Source organism: Camelus bactrianus, chromosome 1 (assembly GCF_048773025.1).
Source record: "Camelus bactrianus isolate YW-2024 breed Bactrian camel chromosome 1, ASM4877302v1, whole genome shotgun sequence".
NCBI lineage: Eukaryota > Metazoa > Chordata > Mammalia > Artiodactyla > Camelidae > Camelus > Camelus bactrianus.
This window is the reverse complement of record NC_133539.1, coordinates 96,326,636-96,352,854: the sequence shown is the minus strand read 5'-3', so window position 1 is coordinate 96,352,854 and position 26,219 is coordinate 96,326,636. Positions and strand designations below refer to the sequence as shown.

The following is a 26,219-nucleotide window of genomic DNA, read 5'->3' as shown; positions in this document are numbered from 1 at the left end:
AAAAGTTTAGTGACAGTATCCTCTCGGCACCCCACCTTTTATTGCTCTCCGTCAGTGACTGAAAATTGTGTGCAAGTGTCTGGTATTTGGATAGAGGAAAGATCGTGTAGAAATAAAAGAGAAGAATTTAGACTAATCGGTGTGTCTTGTGCATCAAAGTTATGCTTTGGAGTTTCCGGTGGAACTGCGAGAGCAGGGAGAAGAGGATGCCTCCTTGGGAATAACACCTGTTTCTGATTTTAGTTCCTCCGAACGCAGGGGCGTGTGGCTGGTGGCCCCCCTAATTGCCAGGCTGCCGACCTCTGTGCAAGGAAGGGTGTTGAAAGCCGCTGGGGAGGAGCTGGAGAAGGGACAGCACTTGGGTTCTTCCTCAAAAAAGGAACGAGACAGACAAAAACAGAAAAGGTATGGCTGGAAGATGTACTTCTATGTGAGGGTTTAAAGAGCAGTTGAGAAAATCCAAAATCCTACAGACATCCACGCTCATTGTACAGAGTCCACAGAAATTTCATCTTTAAATGGAATTGAAAATATTCTGTTAGGCAAGGCTCTGTTCCTAAGAGATTCCAGATGATCATATTTTGTACACGAGTTCTCAGCCCTGCCCAGATGCCCCAATTACACTGACGAACTGTTAAAAATCCTGACTTTTCAGCCCCACTTGCTGAATCAGATCTGGATCTCCCCTTGGTCCCTGTATTCAACAGTTAATTTTTTTTCTTATTATTTAAGTATTTATGTTGAAAGCCATAGAATTATAATTCTGTCATGCTGGGCCCTGAAATAGTTACTAATATTTTTAATGTTTCCGGCTCTTGTTCTAGACTAGATACTAACTTATAAGCCTTCAAGTTTAATGTTTTCTTAAGTTTATGCCCCAGGAAAGGTTTCAGATAATTATACTGGAAAACTGACCACGTAACAAGAAAGAGCAGAAGCACACTCTAATGTGAAAGTGTGATGGATTTAGCACCCCAGGAGTGGAAGGATATAATGATACTTCCTAACGTGGAAAAACAAAAGCTCTGAACATCCAAGTGTCTTGTCCCCTAATCACTCATAATTTAGGAGCTGCTATTTACGGAGCCCTCATGAAATGCCAGCCCCTGTATAAAACTCATGTACCTACATGAACTTTTAAAGTCTCACAGCAGTCATATGTGGTGGGTGCTCATTATGTCCTTTTTATAGATGAATAAACTGAGGCACTGAAAGATTAAGTAAATTTCTCAAGGACATGCAGCTAAGGAGGTATAAAGCTAGGGTTTAAACCCCAGTGGTCTGGCCTCTGAATCTGCCCTCTTAATTAAAATACATTTTGATATTGACCTAGTTTTGTATGTATGTTGTTTAATATCTGGTTGTTTCATCATTGTTGCCTGTATTTATTAACCAACCAGATGACTCAATTTTAGTTCTCAAAGTTTATGATGCTATGTCTGTTGCCTCACTTCCCACGGCGGGGACAGATGGTATTGCAGAGTTTAAAGATGTCTCTTCCCAGGTCAGCCTCTCTCTGTTCTGCTGGTGGAAGATGAAGCAGATTGAAATATTCTGATCTTGATCTCATTTTAAGAAATTTTTATTTCCAGCGTAGCAAAGTTAGTCAGTGTGATTTGTCAGTTGTTTCTGATCATTGAAGAAATAATACTAAAATGCCAATTTTTAAAATGGAGTTTTTTAACCAAATGTCTTCAAACTCTTTTACAAGTCAAGTCCGTGGGATGTGGCGGAGCTGCGCCCTAGAGGACACTAGCAAGCCTGCTGTTTCTGGAGCCCTCAGACCTGGTGCTAATCTTAGCTCTGCCCATGCCTGCTATTTGGTCCTGAGAAATGTGCTGAAAAACAAAACAAGCACAACCATCCTAGAGCCTGTTTCCTGGACCCCAAATAAGGATACTGCTTGAGAGAAATGTTGAAATTTTTCATTGTATTCTGTGTGTCAAGTGATTTTCCTCCTGATATGTATCTTTACATTCTGTTTACTGATGTCAGCGACACATTCTCTAATCTTTGCACCCCCTACACACTCACATGCAGTATGAATGTAAGTTTGGGAATGCCTTCAGGGGCAAGAGAAAATATTAAATTATTTAGAAGCATTACAGTGGCTTTTAATCACGTTAGTTAGAGATATGATTTAACTTTTCAGGTAGCCTTGGCTGTTTCGTTCTCCACTCCCTTTTCAAATAGTAAAATAAATAAGAGCCAGTAACCCGAGGGCAGGAAATCAGTGTTGCCCAGGAAGTAATGTGTTCTTTCTAACTAGATCTGCTGTTATTACTTCCTTCATAGTATGTCTCTTTTGAGTCAACAACCATTCCTCTCACTGGTCCTTACCTGCCTTAAGGGACAAGATGAACAACGGGAAGGCCTCCTAACATCTCTGCAGAATCAAGTTAATCAGGTAAAGTGCAGGAGAATATTGAGCCAGACAAGTATTTTTCTAACGGCATCCATTTGTTCTCCTTTCAGATACTGAGATTAAACTCATAAGGGCCCAACAGGTTTTGACTAGATGCAGGAAACATAGTCCATATCCTGTCTCCTGCCTGGCATTCTGGTCACCACGAGATGAACAACAGTGTCATATTAATTATGCGTTGGATGAGTGCCTGTAGACTATAGAAGTAACATCTGCATACTGCTCATAACTTTGTCGTCTCTACTGCTCTCCCGACCCTGCCTCCTGGGAGAGGTGCTGGAGCAATCTGTGTTGCAGGAGGCATGGCCATAAGACAGACAGACCTCTCTCCAGGTCCTCAGCTGAGTTTCCACATAGCAGGCAGGGTCTGAGCTTGAGCTCTGTAGCTTCAGAAACTCAGTTTTACTGCCAGAGCCAAACGGATGCCGGTCAAGTGCACAAGGCACTCACTTACAAGTCAGAAGTCATTTTGGTTCATTTATAGAGAATCTGAACTTGGCTTTTCCACCAACCACAGTTCTCCTGGTCACTCTTTGGGGCACTCGTTTTCAATGCACCACAAAGAAACTGAGTGATCAAATTGGAATTAGAAAGTATAGAATGGAGCAAAGTGGATAGGGTGGTCCTGTGGGGTGTTTAATCCTGCAGTAGAGCCCAATGGAGTGTCCTGTGGGGCTGTGGTTCCATGACACTGTGTCTTCTTGAGTGGTCCTGGATGAACACGAACAAGTCACTTGGTCCTCTCGTCATCTCCTACCTTTTGGCGATGTGAGATCTGCTCTCTACACAGCAGCCAGAGGGATCCTTTATAAGTGTAAACCACGTATTCTTCCAGTACCCAGAATGCTGCAGTGTTTCTTACTAAAACAGAATAGAAGTTCACTGTCTGGTTGTATAAGGCCCTGCATGATTTGGCACTGGCTCCCACCTCTGCCTTGTTTCCTGCCAGTCATGGCCTTGCCCACTCCATTCTTTTCAGTGTCCGTGTTGCTGTTCCTTGGACTTGCCAAGCACATTCTCGTTACAGAGGCTTTGCGTCTTTCCTTCCCTTCCCTGGAAGGCTGTTCCTAGTTATTGGCATGGCCGCCTCCCTCACCTCCACAGGTCTCTCTCCGCTCAGATATCACCTCCTTAGCCACTCCCTGCCCTCCACTCCATCACTCTGTAAAAGTCAGACCACAGTCATTATCTAGCCCCCTGCCCTGATTGATACCACATGTTCCAAACTTATTTTTATTTGTCTCGCTGCCAGAATTTCAGCTGCATGACACCCTGTGACAGCCTGTGTGTTTTGTTAAACTGCCTTGCACCTTTCACCTGCCTTAGGGAAGGTCCATCCGTACCTTCTGATGCGATTTGCAAAGTTCTTTCCTTTAACTGTGCAGTGCACTTACAAGTCCATCTGTTGGTCTCAGTTACTTCTGCATGTGACTCATTTCAGCTCTTTTAAGATGATTCCTATTAGGAGCCATATTTCAAAGCATGGCAGTGTGGGTTTTTTTTTTTTCCTTATGTCATCTGATTCTGGGTGTTCCCTTCTTGTGGTTTGCCTTCCTAAGCAAACCTTCCCTTCCCCAACATTAGTCTGACTCAGGAAGCACTTTCTTAATAAATTGATATGCCTTTCAACTGATGCCCAAGATGTCACATTTTTCAAAATAGCTTACGTAATCCTTATCAAGAAAGACAAGTCTAAAAGGTAACAAGCCTCCCTTCAATGAAATATCAAAATAATACATTCGCTAGGATTCACAGCATGTCCCTAGAAATATAAGACAATATAAAATGTAATTTTATCTATCTTTAGCTTCATACTTACCTTTATAAGACCAGTGAAATGATAGATTAAAAAAATTTTTTTTGCCTTTTTCCATTTTATTAGGTAGAATTATTATAGTCTAACTGCACATATACATTATATTGCACATAAATACATATATATAATATACTGCAATTTTTTTTTTTTCAGTTTATATGTATGTACTAATCATTGTTTCTAAGAACAGATTAGAACTTTAGCTTTTTAAACTTACGTAGTTATCAAAGGAATAAAGTACCTTCATTTTTGTTAATGCTTAACTTGATGGCCCCCTAAAGGATTTTCTAGGACTTAGGATATGTAATTAGATAAGATTTTTCTTAACTGGATATGTAATTAGATAACAAAGAAATAACCAGATTTCTATCTGCTTGGAGGAAGGGGAGGAAAGCTCAAATTTTATTTTTCCCTTGTTTGTTTATCTGTTAAACTAAGAAGTTGTTTTTGACTATCAGTAAAAAGCTCAATTTAACTTTAAATATGAGAGGAATCAAATTTTAACAGGGAAAACAAGTTTTGTTTTTTTTTTCCTCATTTAGATTTTAAGTAACTGGAGAGAAGAACGATACCAGGATGACATAAAAGCTCGGCAGATGATGCACGAGGCACTGCAGCTCCGCCTAAATTTGGTAAGAGACTCTTCTGGCGTTTTCCCTCCATTAAACTTAGCTAAATGTGACAATAACTCCAGCTCTCCACTCCTCTCCTACCATGGTCACAGTCCCTGTTACAAGGTGCCTCTCTTCGCTCTCTTTTCTACTTCCCTGTCTCTCTAACCTTCCATTTTCCCGGCCTCTGTCCTTCCTGTCTGGTCTGGCTTCTAGACAGCAGGAGGTATTTTAGGCATTGGGCTGCTTCCTGCACCGCACCCCTAGGGACCTCTCTCATTCTTTTTCATTTGTGCCAAGATTAGGTCTTAGAGGACTACTGATTTGAGATGAGTGTAAACTTTCACTATGCTTATTTTAAAACCATATTAAAATGTCCTTTAAGTCAAAATGTTATCAAGCTTTCCATCAAATTGATCATAAAGACAAATCCTGCAGGGAGGTTTCACAGAAATTTAAGACTCCTTGCCCATTACACATTCCTTGGAATTTTTCTTTTATCACTGCACAAACCCAAATAAAAGCTACTCTGGATGATGGCTTGCCTGGTATTTGATATTAATTCCCACACGTGAACCAGCAGACCTGGGGGCAAGCCTCCTGCTCATCATTACTTCTGTGTTACAGGATATGCCTAAGTGTTACTATGGCAACAGGCTTAGATTCAGTAGTAATTGACAATGCAAAGTTGCAGATAAATCAGATTTCCTGGTTTTGACCTATTCAGATTTAACTAGACTGAAATGGTACATCATGAAACTGGATATCATGAAAGTTTAGGAACAAAAAAAGAGCTGGTTATACTAGCGTATAATTCATACTAATGATGTGTCCACACTCAGGTACCCCTCCCCTCCCCCTTTATTTGAATGACCAATTCCTGTGCTGATGGTACTAGAAAGAGTGACAAACTTTTGGCTGCACGAAGTGATGGAGGTAATATTTTCTCTGTAACACTATGCAGATTTTGTCACCGTGTTTTTTATGTGCTAGGTGGGAGGAATGTTTGACACGGTGCAGAGGAGCACGCAGTGGACAACAGACTGGGCCCTCCTCCTCCTTCAGATCATTACTTCTGGAACTGTTGACATGCACGCTAACAAGTATGTTCTTACCACTTCACGTGGACTTTACTGCATGCGTGCATGGTGGAAGCTTTGATACACTGACTACAAAGTCTTCCACACCTTATTTTCTTGGGTACCTTAAAAAAAAATCCTGTGCCTTAACTGTCAGGTATAAAATAAGCTACAAGGATGTATTGTACAACATGGGGAATATAGCCAATATTTTATAATAACTATAAACGGAGTATAACCTTTAAAAATTTGTGAATCACTATTTGTGTACCTGTAACATATAATATTGTACGGCAACTATACTTCAATTTAAAAAATACTGTATTTTAAAATAAATACATTTAAAAAAAAAGAAAACTTAAAAAAAATTCTATACCTTAAATTAAAAAGTTCAGTTAGTTAAGAATGTCTTGGTTTTGCTTTAAGGTGAAAACATTTTCTTTCTCCTCTTAGTGAATTATTCACAACAGTTCTTGACATGCTGGGTGTTTTAATCAATGGAACACTGGCCTCTGACCTATCAAATGCATCCCCAGGGGGTTCTGAAGAGAACAAACGTGCATACATGAACTTAGTAAAGAAACTAAAAGTAAGTTTGTGGCCTGCCTGTATTATGAGCTCATATTATTTGTGGATTTATTATTTAGTGCATGTTATTTTATTACTCCTTAAATTAGATGTTACTTATTGCATTCAACTTAATGTAATGTGACTATTTTTCTATTGGCTTTACCTTGGCTTCCCAGTACCCAAAAGTTGTAAGTATATGTAGCTTGAAGATTTTTCATAAAAAATCATACTCATAAAACATTTAATTTTTTAAGGAACTTCAGAAATCCGGTATCAAGTATGTAACCAAAATGCCAACATTAGATTGAGGAATAATTTGACCTTCGACTGGCAGCATGCAGTTGAAAAATAAACATTTGCACTGATATTTCTAAATTCAATTCATTTAACTAGGCACTAACACAATCTTTGAAATAAACTGTAAACAAACAATTGCGGAAAAAAAAAAATCAGCATGTCCAACAACTTTACTAACAAAATAGCCAGTGGTTACCTTGTGGTCTGACCCTGGATTGGAGGACGTGTTCCGAGCTGCAGCTCCTGCCTTCTGATTGCAAATACTACTCTGGATTTTTATCGTTTCAGCACAGCGATGTTTATTGTGTAACGAGGGTGCCTGTATATGTGTTCTATTTTCTACTTAAATAAGAGAAATGAAACATACTACTCTCAATGAGAGCTGCCCCATAGACCAAATTCAAGGTTAAAGAACATTCCAGCTGTAAAAACGGAAATGTTTCATAGAGGAACTTCCTTCTTCTTAGCTTTTGCCTTCATTGTCACTTCTGGCCCACTTCTCTCTCTCTCTCTTTTTTTTTTTTTTTTTTTTAGAAAGAGCTGGGAGACAAACGATCAGAAAGTATTGACAAAGTTCGACAGTTGCTACCTTTGCCAAAACAGACATGTGATGTCATCACCTGTGAACCTATGGGTTCCTTGATTGACACAAAGGGAAACAAAATTGCTGGATTCGACTCTATAGATAAAAAACAGGCAAGAGTAAATGTTTGTTTCTCATGTATATATATAAATATATGAACTTACAAAAGCAAACTACATTTTCTTGTCTTCCTAGAGGGCATGTAAAACATGTTAATTTTATTGTTTCTTAATTTTTTAAAACATAGTCTTGTCATTTAAATGCAGTGGTTCTTGACATTATCATACAGACAGGCCAAATCTTTGAAGATCTTCATTTAAAACTGTTCTGAATTTAAGTGAATTTCTGAAGCCCATCAAGGGAAAACTAAGTGAAAGCTTAGTGTAAAAAAAAAAAGAAAAAATAGGAAAGGTCAGGTTTGATTTTACTGCAGAATTGGAAACAGAATACCTTTAGTAGATGATAAAAATTTTATTGATGATAGTCTTCATGTAGTAAGCTATTTTGAGTCAACAAAATATTTTATAGTGACAACACTTTATTTTCTTACTAATTTAACAATGTTTAATGAACACTTGTGTATATAAGATATTAGGCAAGTTTCTCTAAAATATGAGAAGAGGGGTCAGTTATTCTTTCCGTGAACATGGAGCAACCATAGATCACTGAAATCACAGAGCGGAAAGGGTTCCTACCCTTAGCGGGGAGCGGACAGTTACAGCCTGGTGAGATTTGTATGTCGTGGAACAGAGCGTGCGGGGACCCAGAGAGGGGGCCCGCACACACAGGTGAGCGGTAGGTAGTCAGAGCGGGTTCCTCAAGAAAACTGACACTTGAATCATTCTGGAGGATTAAGAGTTAGCCAGGAGGTAGGGCACGGGGTGGCACAGGCACAGGGAAGCGTTTATGCTCTTGGGAGGAAAGTGGTTCTGCAGTAACGGGGTGCCCTGAGTGCTGATGCCTGCACGGCTGTAGAGGGAGGAAAAGCTGGAGTCACGGGTAAGTTGAGTTTGCCGTGCTGGTGGGCTCTCCAGTGGTGACACATCTAGAAGCCATTTGTATATGTGCTCTTGGTCTAATGTCAAGGCAGATATTAGGTAACTGAGTGTTGGTGTTGGATGAGGCCACCCGTGGAAGAGGACCTATAGTAGGAGTAGGAACATTGATGTGGAATGCCTTGAGCAGTTACTTGTGGGGTCACTTTGAAGAAAAATATTTTCAAATTGGTATACCAGGGTAAGTACCAAGGGACAGCACCAATTAATGCCAAAAATAAGAAGCTTTTATTTTCAGAAACAGAATAGCGCTTTGTCTTCTAACCTCAGCAGAGATAAGCTTGAATTGAAGGACTTTATTTGTACCTGTTGGTGCAGGTTAATTCTACAATAATATTACTGAACTGTTTAGAGACTGCCTGATCAAGTACATGAAAGGTGCCTGAATCAAGTCCACACGTGTTTGAAGTTAATTTGATCCCAATTAGAGGCTGAATATAACTTGACTCCTAAGTTTTATCTTAAAAGCAATAAATAGATTCCAAAGGTTTATAGTTTACTACAGTAATTTTTTAGAAGTATTTAGCAGTATTTTTTTAGAATTAAAAAAAAACTGAATAAAAAAAAATGCCACCTACAGAAAAATACGCTGGACTATCTGGTGTTCCAGCCTGAACAGAGTGTCATGTGGTATAAAGAACCATAAAACCAGACTTAAAGGTCCAGATTCTAGCTGCTGCTCGCAGTGATCCCGTGTCAGCCCAGACTCATTAGCAAGCCCGTCTGCCGTGTGCTCGGTTCTCTGAGGCCCCCGCCAGCCAGAATGTCCTCTGGATCCATGTCTTAAGCAAGCCTGGCCTCTGAATCAGGGAAAGATCGGAGCATGTGGTCATGGCGTGTCATTTTACCACAGGGTCTCCAGGTCTCTACGAAGCAGAAAGTGTCCCCATGGGATTTGTTTGAGGGTCAGAAGAACCCTGCTCCTCTGTCCTGGGCCTGGTTCGGGACCGTCCGAGTGGACCGAAAGGTGGTCAAGTACGAGGAACAGCATCACCTCCTCCTGTATCACACACACCCCATGCCCAAGCCCCGGAGTTACTACCTCGAGCCGCTGCCCCTGCCTCCCGAAGAGGAGGAGGAAGAGCCCACATCTCCCATCTCTCAGGAACCCGAGAGGAAATCAGCTGAGCTGTCAGATCAGGGAAAAACCACAGCCGATGAAGAGAAGAAAACAAAGGGAAGGAAGCGCAAGACGAAACCCAGCTCGCGAGCTGATGTGAGTAGGGGAAGCAGAGAGATCTCTGGCATGTTAGCATCTCGTAGAAGGTTTACTAGTTCCTGAATTCTATCCCTAGAAACATTCCCAAGATTAGTATAAGCCCGTTTGTAACAGTTACCCTGACAAGGCTCAGGGGTAACTGATGGAGTGGCACACAAATGGTGACTTGCCACAGACGACAGAATCCTAGCTTTTGATTTTTCCTCCTCTACTTTTTATAACTTTGTTTTATTTTAGGCTTTGATTGTGACTAATATTCATTTATCAGTGCCTCACAATTTCTCAGATTTGAAACTTGAATTTTTTTCGCCTATAACATCTCTTCCTCTTACCTATTTTTATTATGAGGCATGTCTAAAATATTTTTTTTTGTATTTTGAACAGTTGATACCTGTAGTGAATTAACGTAAAAACTCTGTTTGCTTTCCTTAGATGAAACTGCATCTAATACATCCAGTAGGACGTTTCTGAGATTTCATAGTTTACCATTCCTCTTACTCTCCTGTATATTCTGTTTCTTTACCACATATTTTCAGAAATTATATGATATAAAATAAACATAATTTAAAATAGTTTTATTTTTGTTTTCCTGTTAGCCTTCCCTACCTAGAGCAACATTTTCTGAAAACAACAGAAATCCATGAGATGGTAATTTAAAAATAATTTTATAGAACTAATGTGTAAAATATCTTCCCAATTAAATTCACCTCAAAAATACTCAAGAGGGAATTTGAGACATTTTTCTATAAAACTCAAGAGTATTCTTGTTATACAGAGGAAAAAATATTCATAATTTGGTGTTCAAACATCATGACTAATTATCGTTCACCTATGTCAAAACCAAAACATCTTTTCCTAGCTGGTAGCTTGGTGATTAATATTATTCTAGAAATGACGACCATCACTTTTGGGTGCCACTGGAACATCAGTGCCCCCTTCTTGTATAGCCTTCCTGCCATTAGTTCTGTGTCTTGAAAAAGATGCTTGGTAAGATCAGACTGCCACTCCCCCACATCTGGGTCTCCTAGCCTGCATGTTCACATGGATGGGTTTCTGTTCTTTAAAGATGCTTTGAAAGACCTAAAACTCCTCTCACTCCCCACGTGGGTCCTGGTCCTGTCCCTTTCTCCCACACTTCTCCTGAAGCTGCCTCTTTCCAATGGGCTGTATTACAGAGAACTGAGATTTTATTTTTCCTTCATCCTTCAGGACTAGACGAGAGCAGGAGGGACTTGAGTAGGGAATTGAGGTCTTTGGGGGTGATCCTTAGAGACTTTGCAGCTGCTGTAAGGAAGAGAAAGCCCTGGGCAAGCGGTGTGGTGAGGGGCGGAGGGGGACTGCACCGAGAGGTGTCTGCTTTAGAGAGCCATCTGGAAAACTGCAACTAAGACCAGAGACTGGCTTTAAAGAATCGTGGGCCTTTCTGGCATAATTCTTATCCAGGTCCAAGGTATCAGGAAAGCCTTCCAAGATGAAGTGATCAGGGGTCTCAGCAACCGAAGATGCTTTTGCAGCTGTGGGTGATGGTCAATACGGGTATTCTAAATGTGCTTTTAGTATTTTAAAAACAATGTTCAGGAAAGATCCCTTTCCATCTTCCCCCCACTGTAGCCAAGTAGATTTTAAGTCCAGGAAGCCAAGTAGATTTTAAGTCCAGGTTTTAACTTAAATGAGTGTTTTGCAGAGAATATATTGAGACTCTTGCCTTCTGTTTTCCCCTTTGTCGAAATAGCCTTGTCCACTGGGGTAGGGGCTCCCTCAGATAATGTGATCAGAAGAGTTTGCATTAATTACATACGTGGTGTGTGGAGTTAAGTCACTTTTTTTTTTTTTAACTTCATGTTGAAGGAGTACCCGCAGAGCAGCATATACCGAGTGCCTCCCAATTACTCACCTGTCTCCTCCCAGATGGTGCACCACCCACAGTCCGCCTTGTGGGGCTACAGCCTCATGGGGCAGCCCCAGCAGCCCGGCTTTTTCCTTCAGAACCAGTCTCTTACTCCAGGTATGTGAAGAGAGAGCGAAGTCAGGTGTCTCTGAGATCAGAGATAGCCTGGGGTTCTCTTTGCTATTAAACTGAAACCTCCACAAAACTTGCCGATTTCTAGAACTCAGTGCACATTTCTGGAATTCTCGCTGCTCAAGATGCTTTCTTCCTCTTCTAAAATAAGGTTTCAAGTTACGAGTTGAGGTACTGACTTTGGAATTTTCATCCGGTGTTGGAAGGAAATTAGCCATTGATGAAAAATCTAAGTTACAAAATATAAAATCACTAGAAGTTTTAGGTTGTGAAATTCATGTACACTTTTATCAGATGTAATTCTCATCAGCGCTTTAAAAGATTAGACAATATTGCAGTGTCTTTTATTGTTTCCTCATGTGATGAATTTTGAATTGCTTATACCGTGAAGGATCTCAGAAATTTGGTTCAACAAATAGATTTAGATGTCAATAAGAAAAGCAGCCGTATCCACAGTAAATGTTAGTACTGCTTTGAAATTTTTTTAGAAATCTCTTAATTAGCAGTGAATTTCATTTTTTTCTGAATGAAAGTTTGACTGTTTTTACAAAACAGTTGATTTTGAGATCTCAGTCTGCATTTTGTTAGGATGTGCCATTCGAACAAATAATACTTTTCCTTACTGTATTGTGTGTTTTACTGTGATTTTTATTATGAGTGTGATGTTTTGAAGCCTGAAGAACATGTTTGATTCTTGGTTTACAGTAGTGCGGAATCTGTATCTTGTCCTCTAAATGAGCGGTTAAGAGGGCTGGTCTGGGAGTCAGTTCTGTTCGGGTCTGGCTCTCCCGCTCTCTTGCTGTATCGTCTCCACCAAATCTTACTTTCTCTGTGCCTCAGCTTGAGCATCTGTAAAGCAGATGTGCTAACTTGCACCTCATGGTGTGGGTGGTTCCGGTATGCATTCAGTGAAATGTACTGAGCGTCACAATGGACCAGACCCTCGTCTGGTTGTTAGGATTTTACAGTAAACAAAATGGATCAAAATGCCCATTCTCTTCTTAAGGATGAAATAAGGTTTATATTGCACATACATGCATATATATAATTTAAAGTAAATTTTTAAAAATATAGCATCTAGAAGACAGCCTGACACAGCAGATATATTCATATTCAGTAAATGATCTTAACATGTGCCTACCTCAGGGCTTTAGCACCTGCTGGCCCTGCCTGGAGTGCTCTTCCTCACAGTATCTACGCTCACTGCCTGCCTCCTTCAGGTTTGAGGAGGCCTGCTTTAAGTTGCAAACCCACCCTTTCCCTGCCTGCTCTGTTCCCCTCCTCGTCTTTTGAGTTTCTTCGTATCAGCATCAGCACATTTTATAGACTGAGACATTTGACTTACCTCCTGGTTTATTCTGCCTTCTCCAGAAAGCAAGCTCCATGAGGGCAGGTATTTTTGCTGTTAAGTTCACTCCTCTATGCCCAGAACTTAGAACAGCATCTGGCTTGTGGTGGGCTCTTAAAAATAAGTTGTTGAAGAAATGAGCATAGACTACCAAGAGCAAACCAGACAGTGGTAAATGTGGAAAATAATGTATGCTCGTCCTCTCTTTTGACTTTCTCGTTAATTCCCAGGGCCTTGTACATTTTTTTTTTATTTTACCATTTTTATACCTTGTAGATATTGAAATCAAACACAAAGAATGTCTATAAATTGAAAGCTAAATATTTTACAAAGGCATATACCCTTTCCCCCATAGAATACTATAAAAGGTGTTTGTAAGTTGAGCAACTTTAGATATTAGATAAGTCTTAGGTATCATGACATGTAACCAAAAAATGGAAGAAAACAATTATGAGGATTTTACATGTGTGGATTAATAGATTTTCATAAAATTATGAATGCTATGGAGTTGAGGAAGAATATGTACAGTGTGCTTCCATTATATGTAGTTAAAAATGCAAAACAGTGCCCTTACACACACACACACACACACACACACATACACACATACATACACACAAACACATCTACACCTACAGCTTAAGCATCTTTCTTTTTCTCATGTATACACACAAGTATCGTAAAGTTATAAGGAAGTATATGTGCATAATAAACACCATTTGGTGAGAGAAAGGGAAAAAATTAATGAGGTAAAAATATACAGAGAGCTCCAACATGTTTATTCTATTTTATTTCTTTAGTTGATTTAGAAGTATAAGATTATAGAAAAGTTAGGAAAATTAAAAAAATGTAGGCCATCGCCTAATTTTCAAAAACAATCTCCCTTATAAAATGAGTCAACAATGTTTTGATGCATTAGTATATTTCCAATTCTTCAACAAAAGTTACTCATATTACTCAAACTGACCTCTTACCCTCTCCCAAATGTTCTTCAAATGCCACTGAATGACTTCGTAAATCATATTGCCGATTGTGATACTGAGCCTTTAAAGAAGGTAGACTTCCAGTGAACAGCATTAAAATGTTTCCATCGTTCAACTTGCTTTAAAAAATGATGTAACATTTGTAAGGTATTTATATAGGGGTTTTCTTACTCACATACATTTGAGGGATATAAACTATCTGGTGAAGGATTGGCACCTAATTTGAAGCCAGCACATTTTGAAATTTTTTTTCCCTCTTAAAGTCATTTGACACATTATGTAGGCAAATATGGTAATATTTTCATTTTTTTAAGCATCACTATAATTAACGTCTCTTGTTTATTTGACTTACAGCCTTCAAAAAAGATGTTTTTTGTCTTTAGAATCATGACATTTGAAGTTTCCAAGCATTTCAAGTTTTTTAAGTATTTTCATGCCTTTCTGCCACAGAACAGGCATATTAATTTTGCCATGGTAAAGAAGCTTAAATACTATGAACTTGAAAAGGGTTTACAATTACAAAAGGGTCTCTATGCCTGGCTTAGGACACTTGGCAAAATACACCAGGAAGGAAATACATTTTGTGCAAGTGATGTGCTTGTTCCTGAGAGCCTTGCATCATTTAAAACCCACACGATTCTGAAATTGTGCCAACAACTCTGCTTCTCAGACGTTTCACTTTATCAACCGAAGTGGGTCCTCTGTGAAGCCATTCAAATATTATCACCCACTGAACAGCACCCTCCTCAGCCTTAGGATTTGCTGCAACTCTTAACAGATCTTCAATATTTGCAGAGGGTGAGGCAGTGCCTTCCTTCCCATCATGCTCCTAAAGTGAGGCTTAGAAAGTGAGATACCCATGTTTTGATAAAATAAGGCAAACCTGTTGCGTTAACATGCACAGAAAGCTCCTCCTTCTGGTTGCTTTGGTAGGTGGCTCCAGACTGGACCCGGCAGGCTCCTTTGTCCCCACCAATACCAAGCAAGCTCTGTCCAACATGCTGCAGCGGCGCTCGGGGGCCATGATGCAGCCGCCCTCCCTTCATGCCATCACGTCCCAGCAGCAACTGATACAGATGAAGCTTCTGCAGCAGCAGCAGCAGCAGCGGCTCCTCAGGCAAGCCCAGGCGCGACCTTTCCAGCAGGTTTGTCCACCCCCAGCAGCGTGGTCCTGCGCGTTTCCCTGGTCCCTGTAGCTGGGGATGCGTGGGGGTGTGTGACGTGTCCTGCCTGGTGCGCATCCCCGTGGACTTGTGTGAGTGCAGGTATGTCTCTCCTGTACGGGTTTATAAACACTTTTCCTCCCTGGCAGTTTACTGTTGCCAGTGACCAAATAACTTGAAATGTCTTAGGTTCATTCAAAGTAAGCCTAAAACGAAAAGAAGAGCTAGTGCTTTTCTAGTCAGTTAGAGGCTGTAGAACTTTTATCCCTGAAGTGACCTGCTCTGAGCACTCATTCCCTGTTATAATTATCTCCCTTTTCTGTTCTCCTTTTAGTTCTGCTTTCATGGATTAGTATTTGATTTCTGGCTTGGAGGTGGTATCTCAGAAGCCCTGATGTTTCTTGGGTTTTCTCTGCACAGACTCTGAGTCTAGTGCGGACTTAATAGGTGCTACAGAAAACACAGGATACACTACATATAATAGTCAGTATATGGATAGCTTTAGTTCTCGATTTATATTATTTCTCTTTTTATGCCCTGTAACCCACTTTTCTTTAACTTTTTAGATGGCAGTGATTATTCAACAAAACATTGGTGAAAGTCACCCAAAACTTAGTATAGACTCATAAAACCCACGAATCTGTACATATACAATAAAAAGAGGGAGGTGAGAGTGTGACTTTTTTCTTCTAGTTTCTCTATGCTTCTTGTGTTTTCCAATTTTTCTTAAAAAAAAAAAAAAAAAGGCACGATGGTGGTGATGGTGGTGCTGCTAGCCCCTGTTACGGCACTTACTTCTGCCAGAACGCCTCAAAACACTTGGCCGTGTTGATGATCTTAGCTCTCACAACAACCCTACTATCCTCCAAGGAAGTAGCCAGTCTTCCCGTTTATCCTGCTCTGTGACAAACCACTGACGTTCAAATTAGCAAGAAATTCTAATGCTTTAAAAAATACTCTTTGTATCTTGAGTAACTTTCTAGCCATACCTTCACTGTAAAACTCCGGGGCACTTCTGCCTTCAGTCCACGCAGTGATTTTGGGGGGGTGAGAGCAGTAGGGATAGTTATGCAGTCTTAAAAATGCTTCCTTTTTTTAAACCTGTGTTATAAGAGGGACAGGAGAGAGGAGTCTAGTTTGAAGTGCAAGGGAATACAGACAGCAGTGACTACGTGCTTGCCTCTCCCTGACCCCTCAGGGAGAGTCGGTTGCTCATACTCCCTGGGTGTCAGGAAAGATGGGTCTAAGTTGTTTCTTACACAGGAATGATGAGGATTTGATTAAAATATTTTAAAAGCCTTGATTTTGCTTAAGAAAGCAGCATATTGAGAGCCAGTTAAAACCTGTGTGGGATTTTAGCACTTCTTGGGGATGAACAAAAATAGTCGTACCACTGTTTCAAATCCATATCAAGAAAAAATAATTTACTAGAAGTCGAATAACCATTCTACTAGAATAAATTCAGCTCCCTTTTAAAAGTAAGTTAAGCCTAAGTAAAATTTACCTTCCTAGAAGTATGTTTATTTCTTCCCATCTACCTTTTTATCACAAGGTATAATTTGACTTATTACTAACCCACTTTCAGACTGCTACTGTTGAATTCAGTTTTGAATTTCTCTGAGTGGTTCCTAGCCCTGGGCAGAATCTCCCTGAGCCATTCATAGAATATGTTCGCTTAACTTGATTGAGATAAATTTGTAAGAAAGCAATCGGTTGTAGGCTACAGACGATGAATCATCAGGGTTTTCATGGCATTGAAGAGGAAGCTTGCTGACAGAGACAGAAATGATGTGCTCAGTTACAGCTTGTGGTTTCTGGTAAGAACACTGGGTTATCAAACCCTGGAGCAGGTGCCTTCACTGTGCATCCAAATAAAGGACTTAGGTGACTTGGTGAGAGAACACTGAGTCAGAGCCTTCCGAGGTTGTTAGCTCCTCGGCACGGGTGAATCTAGCATCCTGGAAGCACGCCTCCTGGATTGATGAAGCCCATTTCAGTTGAGCAGCCAACCCTTTTGTCTGGTAATCGTTCTACCCGGCGGATATGGTATGGCCTTGGAACTCACTCTTTAGCAGTGTATTTCAAACATACAAGAATAGAAAATAATATCACAAACACATACTTACCACCTAGTTTTATTAAATAATAAGTGTTCTGCCACATTTGTTCTAGCACATTTAAAAAAAATAAAACAGTACAGACATGAATAAGGCCCGTGGTCTCCTCTCATTTCCTTTCTTTCCTCTAAAGAGGTAATCCTTACGATGAATGTTGTGGGGGTTTTTTTCCTTACGAACGTTTTTATATTTTTACTACATATTTTTGCATCCATTGACATAAACATGATACAGTATTACTTTCAGATCTGAAACTTTATATGATAGTCTTACACTTATATTGTTTTGTGACTTTTTAATTTTGACTAATTTTGAATCATATCTACTTTGTTACACCTAATTTTATTTTGTTGTCCTGGTTGGATTGCTATTCCATTACGAGTATTAATATTTATCTGTTCTGTTGATGGTCATTTAAGTTATTTCCCATTTTTGATTACTGTTAACCATGCTAGAGTAAACGTTTTTGTACATCTCTTCTGCACATGCGGAGTTTTAGGGTCTGGAGTTGGAAGTGGAAATGTGGATTTGATCGCGAATTTGATTTCTAAAGTGGTTGTGATTCCCATCAGTTGTAAATGAGTTGTTTTCCTTTCTTCACATCCTCACCAACCCTTGATATTATCAGACTTTAATGTCCTCATTCAGAGCAGGTGAAATGGTATTGTGTGATGACGCTGTAATTTGCGTTTTCTGATTTCCTGTGAGTTTAGGTGTGTTTTATAACTTTACTAGCTATTTAAAGTTCTCCCTTCTGTAATTTTCTGGATTGTATAATTTGAGTGTATTTCAAAATGATTTGGTTCTTATTTGGTAAAGGTATGCAAAATAGTCTTGTTGAAACAAATCTTGAGTTTTAACGATTATCTTTAATGCATTGACTCAGAGAGTATAATTTATATACATCTCAGCAACAGAAATGAACTTAGTAGGACAATGAGCTAGTAAATGTGTCCTAAACCCTGTCATTTGGTTCCTTGGCTGGAAACCATGTCCAGGAAAGTGGATGCTCTGCTTATTACTTAATACCTGGTATTTCTGTTTATTTGAATGATGAGGAAGTCGACCATTTCATTTGCTGAAATTATGAGTGTGCAACTGTTAATGATCCGTAAGATAGCTTACAAAGCTTGATTTTTATGAGCAGGGAGAAGATTGGGGTAGCAGGTGAGAGAATGAACCACTAAGACAAATGAATATTTGCAATGAATTATGTACCTACCCCTAACATGACGAGAATAGGTATTACTTGCTTGGGAAATTCCTGTGATTTCTAGTCCTTAGTGGAGTAAAATACCTTTTCAATTAGGGTTGAGAATTTTTTGCCTTATCTCTATTTCTAAAACGCAAGTTGAACAGAAAAATTTTAATATCTCAGACAAAAGGTCACTTAAAATCCATTTATGAAAATGAGTAAACAAGGGAGTCATTGATCTGAGTTACAGGAGTTTTTTTCCCCAGCATGTAGTTCCCTTTTTCTAAGTAATTCCCCATTAGCATGCAAACACTGGTGGCACTATGAATATCTGTGTTCTATTTTGGTTGATTGAATGTGTGGTGAAACTGATGTTCTGCTTTCATGGGCATTTACTGGGTTGGAGCTGTCTATCCTCCAATGGTATGTGACCTGTTCACTTAATGTCTTGTCTGCTTGATGTGACCCAGTGTCCTGAGCTCTCCCCAGCTCTGGGCTAGGAAGGAATGTGGCGCTCTTTTCCTTGCACTGGAGCACCAACATGCCTTAGTTTCAAGAAGCTGTCTGGGTCTGATTGCGCCCCCAACTCCTTGTATGTCCTCATTTAACCTCCAGGTTGTGCTGTTCCATTAAATGACTCTTGCCATATTATTTGTGACCCAGCCGATGGTGATATTGTTTGGCATATAAATTAATAAAACTTCTTAAGGCCTGGGTTTTTAAGTCTTGACTCTCTGAAACATTGTTTTTAAAAGTGAACTAATTCATATGTATTTTGGCTCCCCACATCATTAGGCTAAACGATCTTATCTGTATTGTCTGCCATTTTCTTGCTGTCCCCTTTCTGTAGGACTTCTGTAACTCTGCTGTCTCCCTTCTGGAAGACTTTGACAACATAATGGTAACACCCCTGCTGTCATTCCTTTTTCTTTCTTTTCTTTCCTTTTTTTTTTTTAAACTTTTATAGCATTACTCTTTGAACATCAAAATGAGAAGCGGGTTATTCCTCTATAGCTGGTGATAATTACAGTCCTCATTTCACTCTTACTCACTTAGTTTATGTTTGAGACTGTAACACAGAATCATGAATGCATTGACCATGTTCAGCTTAATGGAGTTTATTTCTAAAAGTTGTCCCCTTTGATTGCGTCATGATTTTCATCATACATGTGTATGGTATAGAAACCAGCAGACATTCATGGCCTGGGCTTGGGACCATAGACCAGTTCGTATACCTTCGTCTCAGTCCCAGTTTTGAGCTCTTGCTTCTCTCTGGTAACTCACATCATTAGTAGGGGAACGCATGGCATGCTGACTCACTCACAGGCCAGTGCAAGATAATGAAAACTGTGGTTATGAAACATGCCCTTCTCATCACATCCCACTCACTGGTTCTTCCTAAATTCTCAACAGAACGCATCATCTCTGTTTTCTTTCCGGTATGGAGGAGGTGTTTTTTTGGGGCATAGGTCTTGTGCATGCATGTCGTAAGATTTCATCTCTACTGCTTTGCCTGGGCTAGCTAAGAATGCATGTTTTGCATTAAATTACTTGTAGGTTTCTGTATCAGGTAGCCAACCCACAACATAAATCCAAGAAGCATTAGAATAAAAAAGAGCACACATCTCAGATGTGAATGTAAGTCAACTTGTTTCACTGCCAATTTGATGGGTAACATTTTCTATACACTGGTGAAAATATCCTTAACTGCATATACAAGTTTTGAAAATATTCGTTATGAAATACTGTTATACAGGCAATTTTTTTAGTTCTTTCAGCAGAGGAAAATTTGGAGACTTCCTTGGAATCAATTTTTCTATCCATTTTTCTTTACACTTTTAGTATACTGAGAGCAGGCAAGGTTTTCGTTTATTTAAAAACTTGAATTCAACTTTGTCAGATTTCAAAAATATTTTGAAGATAGCTTATGTTTGCTGTAGGGCATTTATTGTTCGAGATAATAATGAAATTTGAATAAATACAATTTGCATTAATTATTGATTGTACTTTTTAAAAAACTAGACAAAGTATTTTGTTCAAGTATTTAACATCAAAAGGTAATGTACTTTCTGTATTCATTCAGATAAATGGAAATGTGTATATATATCTTCACTGTCCTTTTCACCATTCTTATTTTCTTTTAATATTCACCAGGATTAGGAATTTAATGAATGTATATCCTCAACCAATCAATATGTTATATTCATGATTTATGAGCATATTAACAGAACATATTGTGAAGGTTTATTTTTGTATAAAGTGTGTTTATTTCAGAATGAACCAGTTTGTTCCAGCCGTTCCTGTTACTGTTAATTAATTCCCAACAAAGTTATATTTGATATGAAAGCTTTATAAAAGAATCAAGTGCAACTGGTCAACAGGACCTCTCGCAGAGTTTTCTGGTATCTGTTGTCTGCAATCAGAATACACTCGTATAACGTGCTGACCATAACTTCTGGGTCACACCATTTGTTGTTCAGCCTTGGGCACCATTACTCAGTACCTTCCAAACCAGTAGTGGCAAATAAAGGCCATTTTGCTAGGTGACTCATAAAACGTTACCCACACTGGTTTTCATTGGGTGACTTTTATTTTTGTTCCTAAATCAGCATTTTCAGAAACAGAGTCACAAAATCTGGATGTGGTTTTTCTGGTACAGCTTGTCTCTACTTGAGACCCTTAAATGCTATTGGAAAGTTACTAAATAGGGATTTGAGAAAAAGCATTACTAGTGGATGGGGTGGATGGAAGATTCCTCATCCTGACATGCTTCTGATTGCATTGCTTACTGTCTGCTAATTGGAGTTAGAACCAATTCTCCTTTAGAAAGAGATCCTTATATTTTCTCAGTTGACTGAGAGAGTGAACTAATGAAGGGAATAGGGCCCAGAAGAATGAAAATTAACTTTGAAGATGATTTATCAAAAATTATTAACTTACTGGATGCATGAATTTCAAATTATGCAAGAGGTTTTGAGTCCACTCTCTTTGAGCTCAATAATGTCTCTGGTGTCATTGAAAATAAAGCCATCAAAGAGAGAATTGTTCCTGTAAAGGCCAGGAAGATGAATCAGTATTGTAAAGCACAACTTTCTTAGAAGTTTTTAGAAAGTGGAAATTTTTGAAAATATTACGGATTTATATTTCCTACCTAGAGGCCAGCCCAAAGCAAAGTGCGTGAAAACAAATGCAGGAGAACAAACGTAGGCATTAATCTCAAGTAGCAATCCAGAGGTGGGTTCACGTAACTGTCAAAATTCCCCCGCTAACTGTGGCTTGTTCCCTTAGCACCTGTAAGTTGGGTGCTGGAGCCAGGGCACAAATGTGTCTTATTTTCTCTCTCAGTGATGTGCTCAAAGTCACGTGGCACCTGGCTAGACACAAATACTCCACCAAAAACCAGCCTCCCGAACTGCCGTCTCCACCCCCAAGAATAGGAAGTTAATGCTGCCTCTCCCTGTTTCAGTTAAGCAGAGTGTATTAAGAGGGGGACTTGAGCTGCTCTCCAGATAGTAATGCAGGCAGAAAGGAGAAATCATTATAGTGGCAGATGCTAAAAATTAAATTAAAAAGTGAGTTTTTTTTTTTTAAGTGAGTTTTTGAAACAAAAAATGCTGCCAAAAAATAGGGGCAATTGGAAAGCACTTGGTAAACTAATTTATGCTGAAATAATAAATCCCAATTTACCTTTGGAACTCTTGTTTAATAGATAGACTAAATTAAATCTTAGATTGCCTCAATAGATATTTATTGAGCCCTTCCTGTATGCCAGATGCAGTGTTGGGAACGGATTAAAAATAAATAAAATAAAGCTTAGGAAGTTTTCTGAAAGTAATGGATAAGTAGATTACATATAACTAAGGCGACCAGAAGTCATGATTTGCCAGGCCTGGTCTCACTCTGCCGCCTCTCCCAGCCCGGCCCAGTTTCTTGCTTAAATGCAGCAAAACCATTCCACCAACATTTAAAATTTTATTACTAAATTTCAGTTTTTAGTTTTCTCACTTCTTCCCACATTTTGGTCCCCATTTAAGCATTTGTAAAATCTTTCAAGTTACTAAAGAGCATCTCAGTCAGTCATTTTTTACTCAACAGACTGAACTGTCTCTACACATAAATAATTTGTTCCTGGCATTATTCTGGGAAACCCAGAGAACAGCAGGAGTTCGCTTCAGTTTGGCAGAGGAGATGAGTGTTTTTCATTCAGGGCAAATACGCCTGTGAAGCCCTTGGGGAGAGCTGGCCAACTTGAGGTGTTTGTGATTACTTCAGGGAGGGTGCTGACTCCTAGGATTCTTACCTACTGTGCTTACGTAGTGAGTTGGGGGGAAAATGATGATGGGGGAACATAATATATTGACACGTAAACCGTTTACCTTTAGACTAAAAATGGTTCACTGAAGAATACGTGAATTTTAGAGTGTAAAAACTGATTTGAAAATTTTCACCCCCTCCTTGCTTTTTTCAAAGTTACAGTGTTTTTCCTTGAATATTAATTTTGTAATTTAAAAAAATGTGGATAGTTTAAAATTCATAGTTCTTAAATTTGAACAGTCTCAACTGTTATTTGTCATTAAAAGGGTGTTGCCCAGTAACTCGGGTATTTACCTTATTAGAACTCTAGTTTCCCCTCACACCTAAGTTGTAGTTTGTTTCATAAAGTTCTTCCATAGCAAAGGAATAGTGAAGCTAGAGAAGCTCTGTTTTCTGCATCTGCACTCAGCTGTCTCATGCGACCACATCTGGTTTCCCTCAAAGCTGAAAAAGGGCACAGGTATTTTAGACTACTTAAGGATCTCAAGATTCTAACTCACATAATTCATTCATTTTTCTTCTGTGAGAATGATAATAATACACATATATTTGTCCCCACAAAAAAAGCACAACACTGTTTCAGGGACCTTGGCCGACACTGTCAGGGAGCACTGGTCCGAGGAGTGGCATTTAAAGATCTGGGTGATTTCATGACTCCTTGGCTTAGTGTTTGGAGGATCAGGAGCCACTGGGCTACTTTGGGGCGATACTCCTGCCACACTGCCATGGCGTGGATTCTCATAAAGGGAGTTAGGGCTATTTTTCTTAGACCAAAGCAAGAAGAGAGATAATTGCACTTAAACTACACAGCTAAAGGCTGGTACCAGGAAGATACCCTATTTTAGAAAGTTAGATTCTTGTTGAAGCTGTTATATGTAAATACCATAGTGGATACTCAGAAATTCGTGTTTGGTCCACGTGTGGTTGGAGAGTCACCTTAGGAGACGCTGAAGTTTCTTAAATTCCCTCAAGGGCTTTTATGTCGGGACCAGGGAAAAGGCTTCACCGTCTGATGTATACAACATAGTACTTCAGTATCTCATTAGCAAGTCTTCATAGAGCGTCTCCTTTTGGTTTCTTCTTGGGTTGAGTTTGAGAGGCTAGTTGTCCCCAAAGAATAAGCACCAAATGAGATTTTAAATATTTTTATCCTTAATACCACATACGGAAGCATCGTGTCATAATGGAAAAAAAAAAAAAAAACCCTAGGCCTTGGAGTCAGTCTTCCCCAAGTGCAGCCAGCTCTAGCCGGTCAGCTCGCTCAGCTGCCTGTGTGCTGCGAGCCTGGCTTTTCCTGCCTGACGGAAAGAGGGTGCCGCTCCCTCCCTGCAGAGTTCCTGTGAGAAAATGGGAATGAGAACAGGAAGCCCGGTTTCAAGTGCGTGATAGATGCTTAATAACGGTGCTATTTTCCCCCTTAAGCTACATGTTTATCCCTTTCTTCCTGCCAGAAATATCTGTGCTACTTTCTAAGGACATTAAAATGGTTTTATATAACTACAGTATAGCACTTTTAAAAAATGAGGACATCTATGATAAAAACAACAGTAAAATATCCTAGAATAAACCCCATTCTTTATAGTTAGTAAGTCCTGACGAGAAACAAGGGGTGGTTGGAAGCTAGGCCTCTTTCTGTGTTATTATTACAAACTTCCATGAAATAGCTTCTGCCGCCAAAATATAAAATACATACAGCTGCTCTTATAGTTATTCTCCTAAGGCCAAAACATGTATTAAATTAAGGCAGATGTTAACTGGTTTTATTTTATATTGTAGTTGCTTAGAATTGTATTTGATATTAACTCATTATAAATTTGTATTGATTGTTAGAGTCGTAAGAGATTTCAAATTCATCCCTTGAATACACGGCTAAATAGGCAATTTGTAGGTCACTGTGAAGAAACGCGATAAAAAGGCATGAAGTCTGCACACGCCATTTGTGTGCACCACGTGCTCGCTCACTTGATGAGCACAGGGTAATGCAGCCTGGTGGTTTCAGGTTTCACACTTAGAGACTCATGCCTTTTGTTCTCGGGCATTTGCACCCTGGAGTGTGCGGGAGAGCTGGCTCAGAGCCTTCTCTGATGAGCAGACCATTGGTGATGTTGGCTTGTGTTTATGTCAGTGTTACCACTGGGGACATCTCTAGTCGTCTGCGGAACAAATAGTAAGTGCAGCAGTCTCTGCTGTTAATAGGAAGTTGAGGAGAAGTAGTATTTAACACAGCTGGGAAATCTGCAAGTGCTACTCTCACATAGGGTTTGCTGTCAGGGGCTCTGGGGGTTATGAGCCAGGATCCTGAATCCATCCCTGCTGTTATGATCAAGAGCCACCTCGGCTTTGTTTTCCAGGGCCAGCCAGGGGACCAGGCTGCTCTCTTTGCTGCTCAAGCACGGCCCTCCCCTCAGCTCCCCCAGTACCCAGGGCTGCAGCAAGCACAGGTACCCACGTTTGCTTTGTAGATGCTGCCGGGATTTTTAATGCTCTTTATTTGAAGGAGGAAACTAAGAAATAGGGTATCAGTTCCCTTACTGGGTATGGAATTTAGTCACTTCTGCTTATTGATTATAATTGACATTTCAAAAAAAAAAAAGCATTACCAGTGATCATTAAACAAGCTCAGGATTGATTAAAGGGCATGCAACATTTTAGGAGCTTCTTGAATTAAAAACAAACAAATTCAGACCTCTCTATTGATGATGGTAGATGTTGAAGTAGTTAACAGTCCCTGAATACTTACGGTACATTGTATAATGATGTAATTTGTGATTGAATGTATCATGTTCAAAGATAGCTTTGGAGAAGAACCGCGGTAGAGTAAGAAGATAATTGGCCTTGGGATCAGACCTTGACAGAACTCCTGGCAACCTACAAGCTGTGTAACTGTGCAGGTTACTCTGAGTCTTGGCTTCCTTCTCTGTGAAACAGATTCGAACGTGAAATTCTACAGCCAGTTCATTCAGTGACTTTCTGGCTGTCCTCTCTGCCTCCACAGTATTCTTCCTATTTAGAGTCAGAAGAGCCTTTGAGAACAATGAGTTTCAGGGGGCTTCTCATGGCCTTGTTTTTTGCCCCACATATCTTAGTGATAGGAAAGCTGTTGGTAAGTGGAAACGTTGATTTTGTTCCTTGTGCCTGCCTGCAGACCATGCCCCAGGGCTATACGATGTATGGAACCCAGATGCCTTTGCAGCAGACCCCGCAGCAGCAGGCTGGCAGCGTGGTCCTGTCTCCTACCTATAATTCCAGAACCTACCCGGCCGCACATTCCAACCCGGTGCTAATGGAAAGACTCAGACAGATGCAGCAGCAGCCGCCGAGCGGCTATGTCCAGCAGCAGGCGTCGCCGTACCTGCAGCCCTTGAGTGGCTCTCAGAGGTGATACATGTGGAAATGATGATTGCAGTGTAGACACTCAAATTCT

At 39.8% G+C, this 26,219-nt stretch overlaps 2 protein-coding genes across 4 annotated transcripts in view; one reads left to right on the top strand and one right to left on the bottom strand.

Moving 5' to 3' along the window:
• The window catches only part of P2RY12 (purinergic receptor P2Y12), a 44,474-nt gene extending 37,184 nt beyond the window's left edge, over window positions 1-7,290 (bottom strand). Inside the window, exon 1 of the mRNA XM_010951983.3 lies at window positions 6,995-7,290. The gene's annotated coding sequence lies outside the window, so the exon portion shown is untranslated. The remainder of the gene's footprint in view (window positions 1-6,994) is intronic.
• Window positions 1-26,219, top strand: part of MED12L (mediator complex subunit 12L) — a 625,134-nt gene that overhangs the window by 578,944 nt on the left and 19,971 nt on the right. For all 3 annotated transcript variants that reach the window (XM_074369503.1, XM_074369491.1, XM_074369496.1), the window contains 11 exons: window positions 244-405; window positions 2,296-2,407; window positions 4,784-4,873; window positions 5,846-5,955; window positions 6,385-6,520; window positions 7,333-7,494; window positions 9,290-9,652; window positions 11,504-11,660; window positions 14,940-15,151; window positions 25,147-25,236; window positions 25,941-26,173. In XM_074369503.1, coding sequence (XP_074225604.1) covers window positions 244-405; window positions 2,296-2,407; window positions 4,784-4,873; window positions 5,846-5,955; window positions 6,385-6,520; window positions 7,333-7,494; window positions 9,290-9,652; window positions 11,504-11,660; window positions 14,940-15,151; window positions 25,147-25,236; window positions 25,941-26,173 — 1,827 coding nt within the window. The remainder of the gene's footprint in view (window positions 1-243; window positions 406-2,295; window positions 2,408-4,783; window positions 4,874-5,845; window positions 5,956-6,384; window positions 6,521-7,332; window positions 7,495-9,289; window positions 9,653-11,503; window positions 11,661-14,939; window positions 15,152-25,146; window positions 25,237-25,940; window positions 26,174-26,219) is intronic.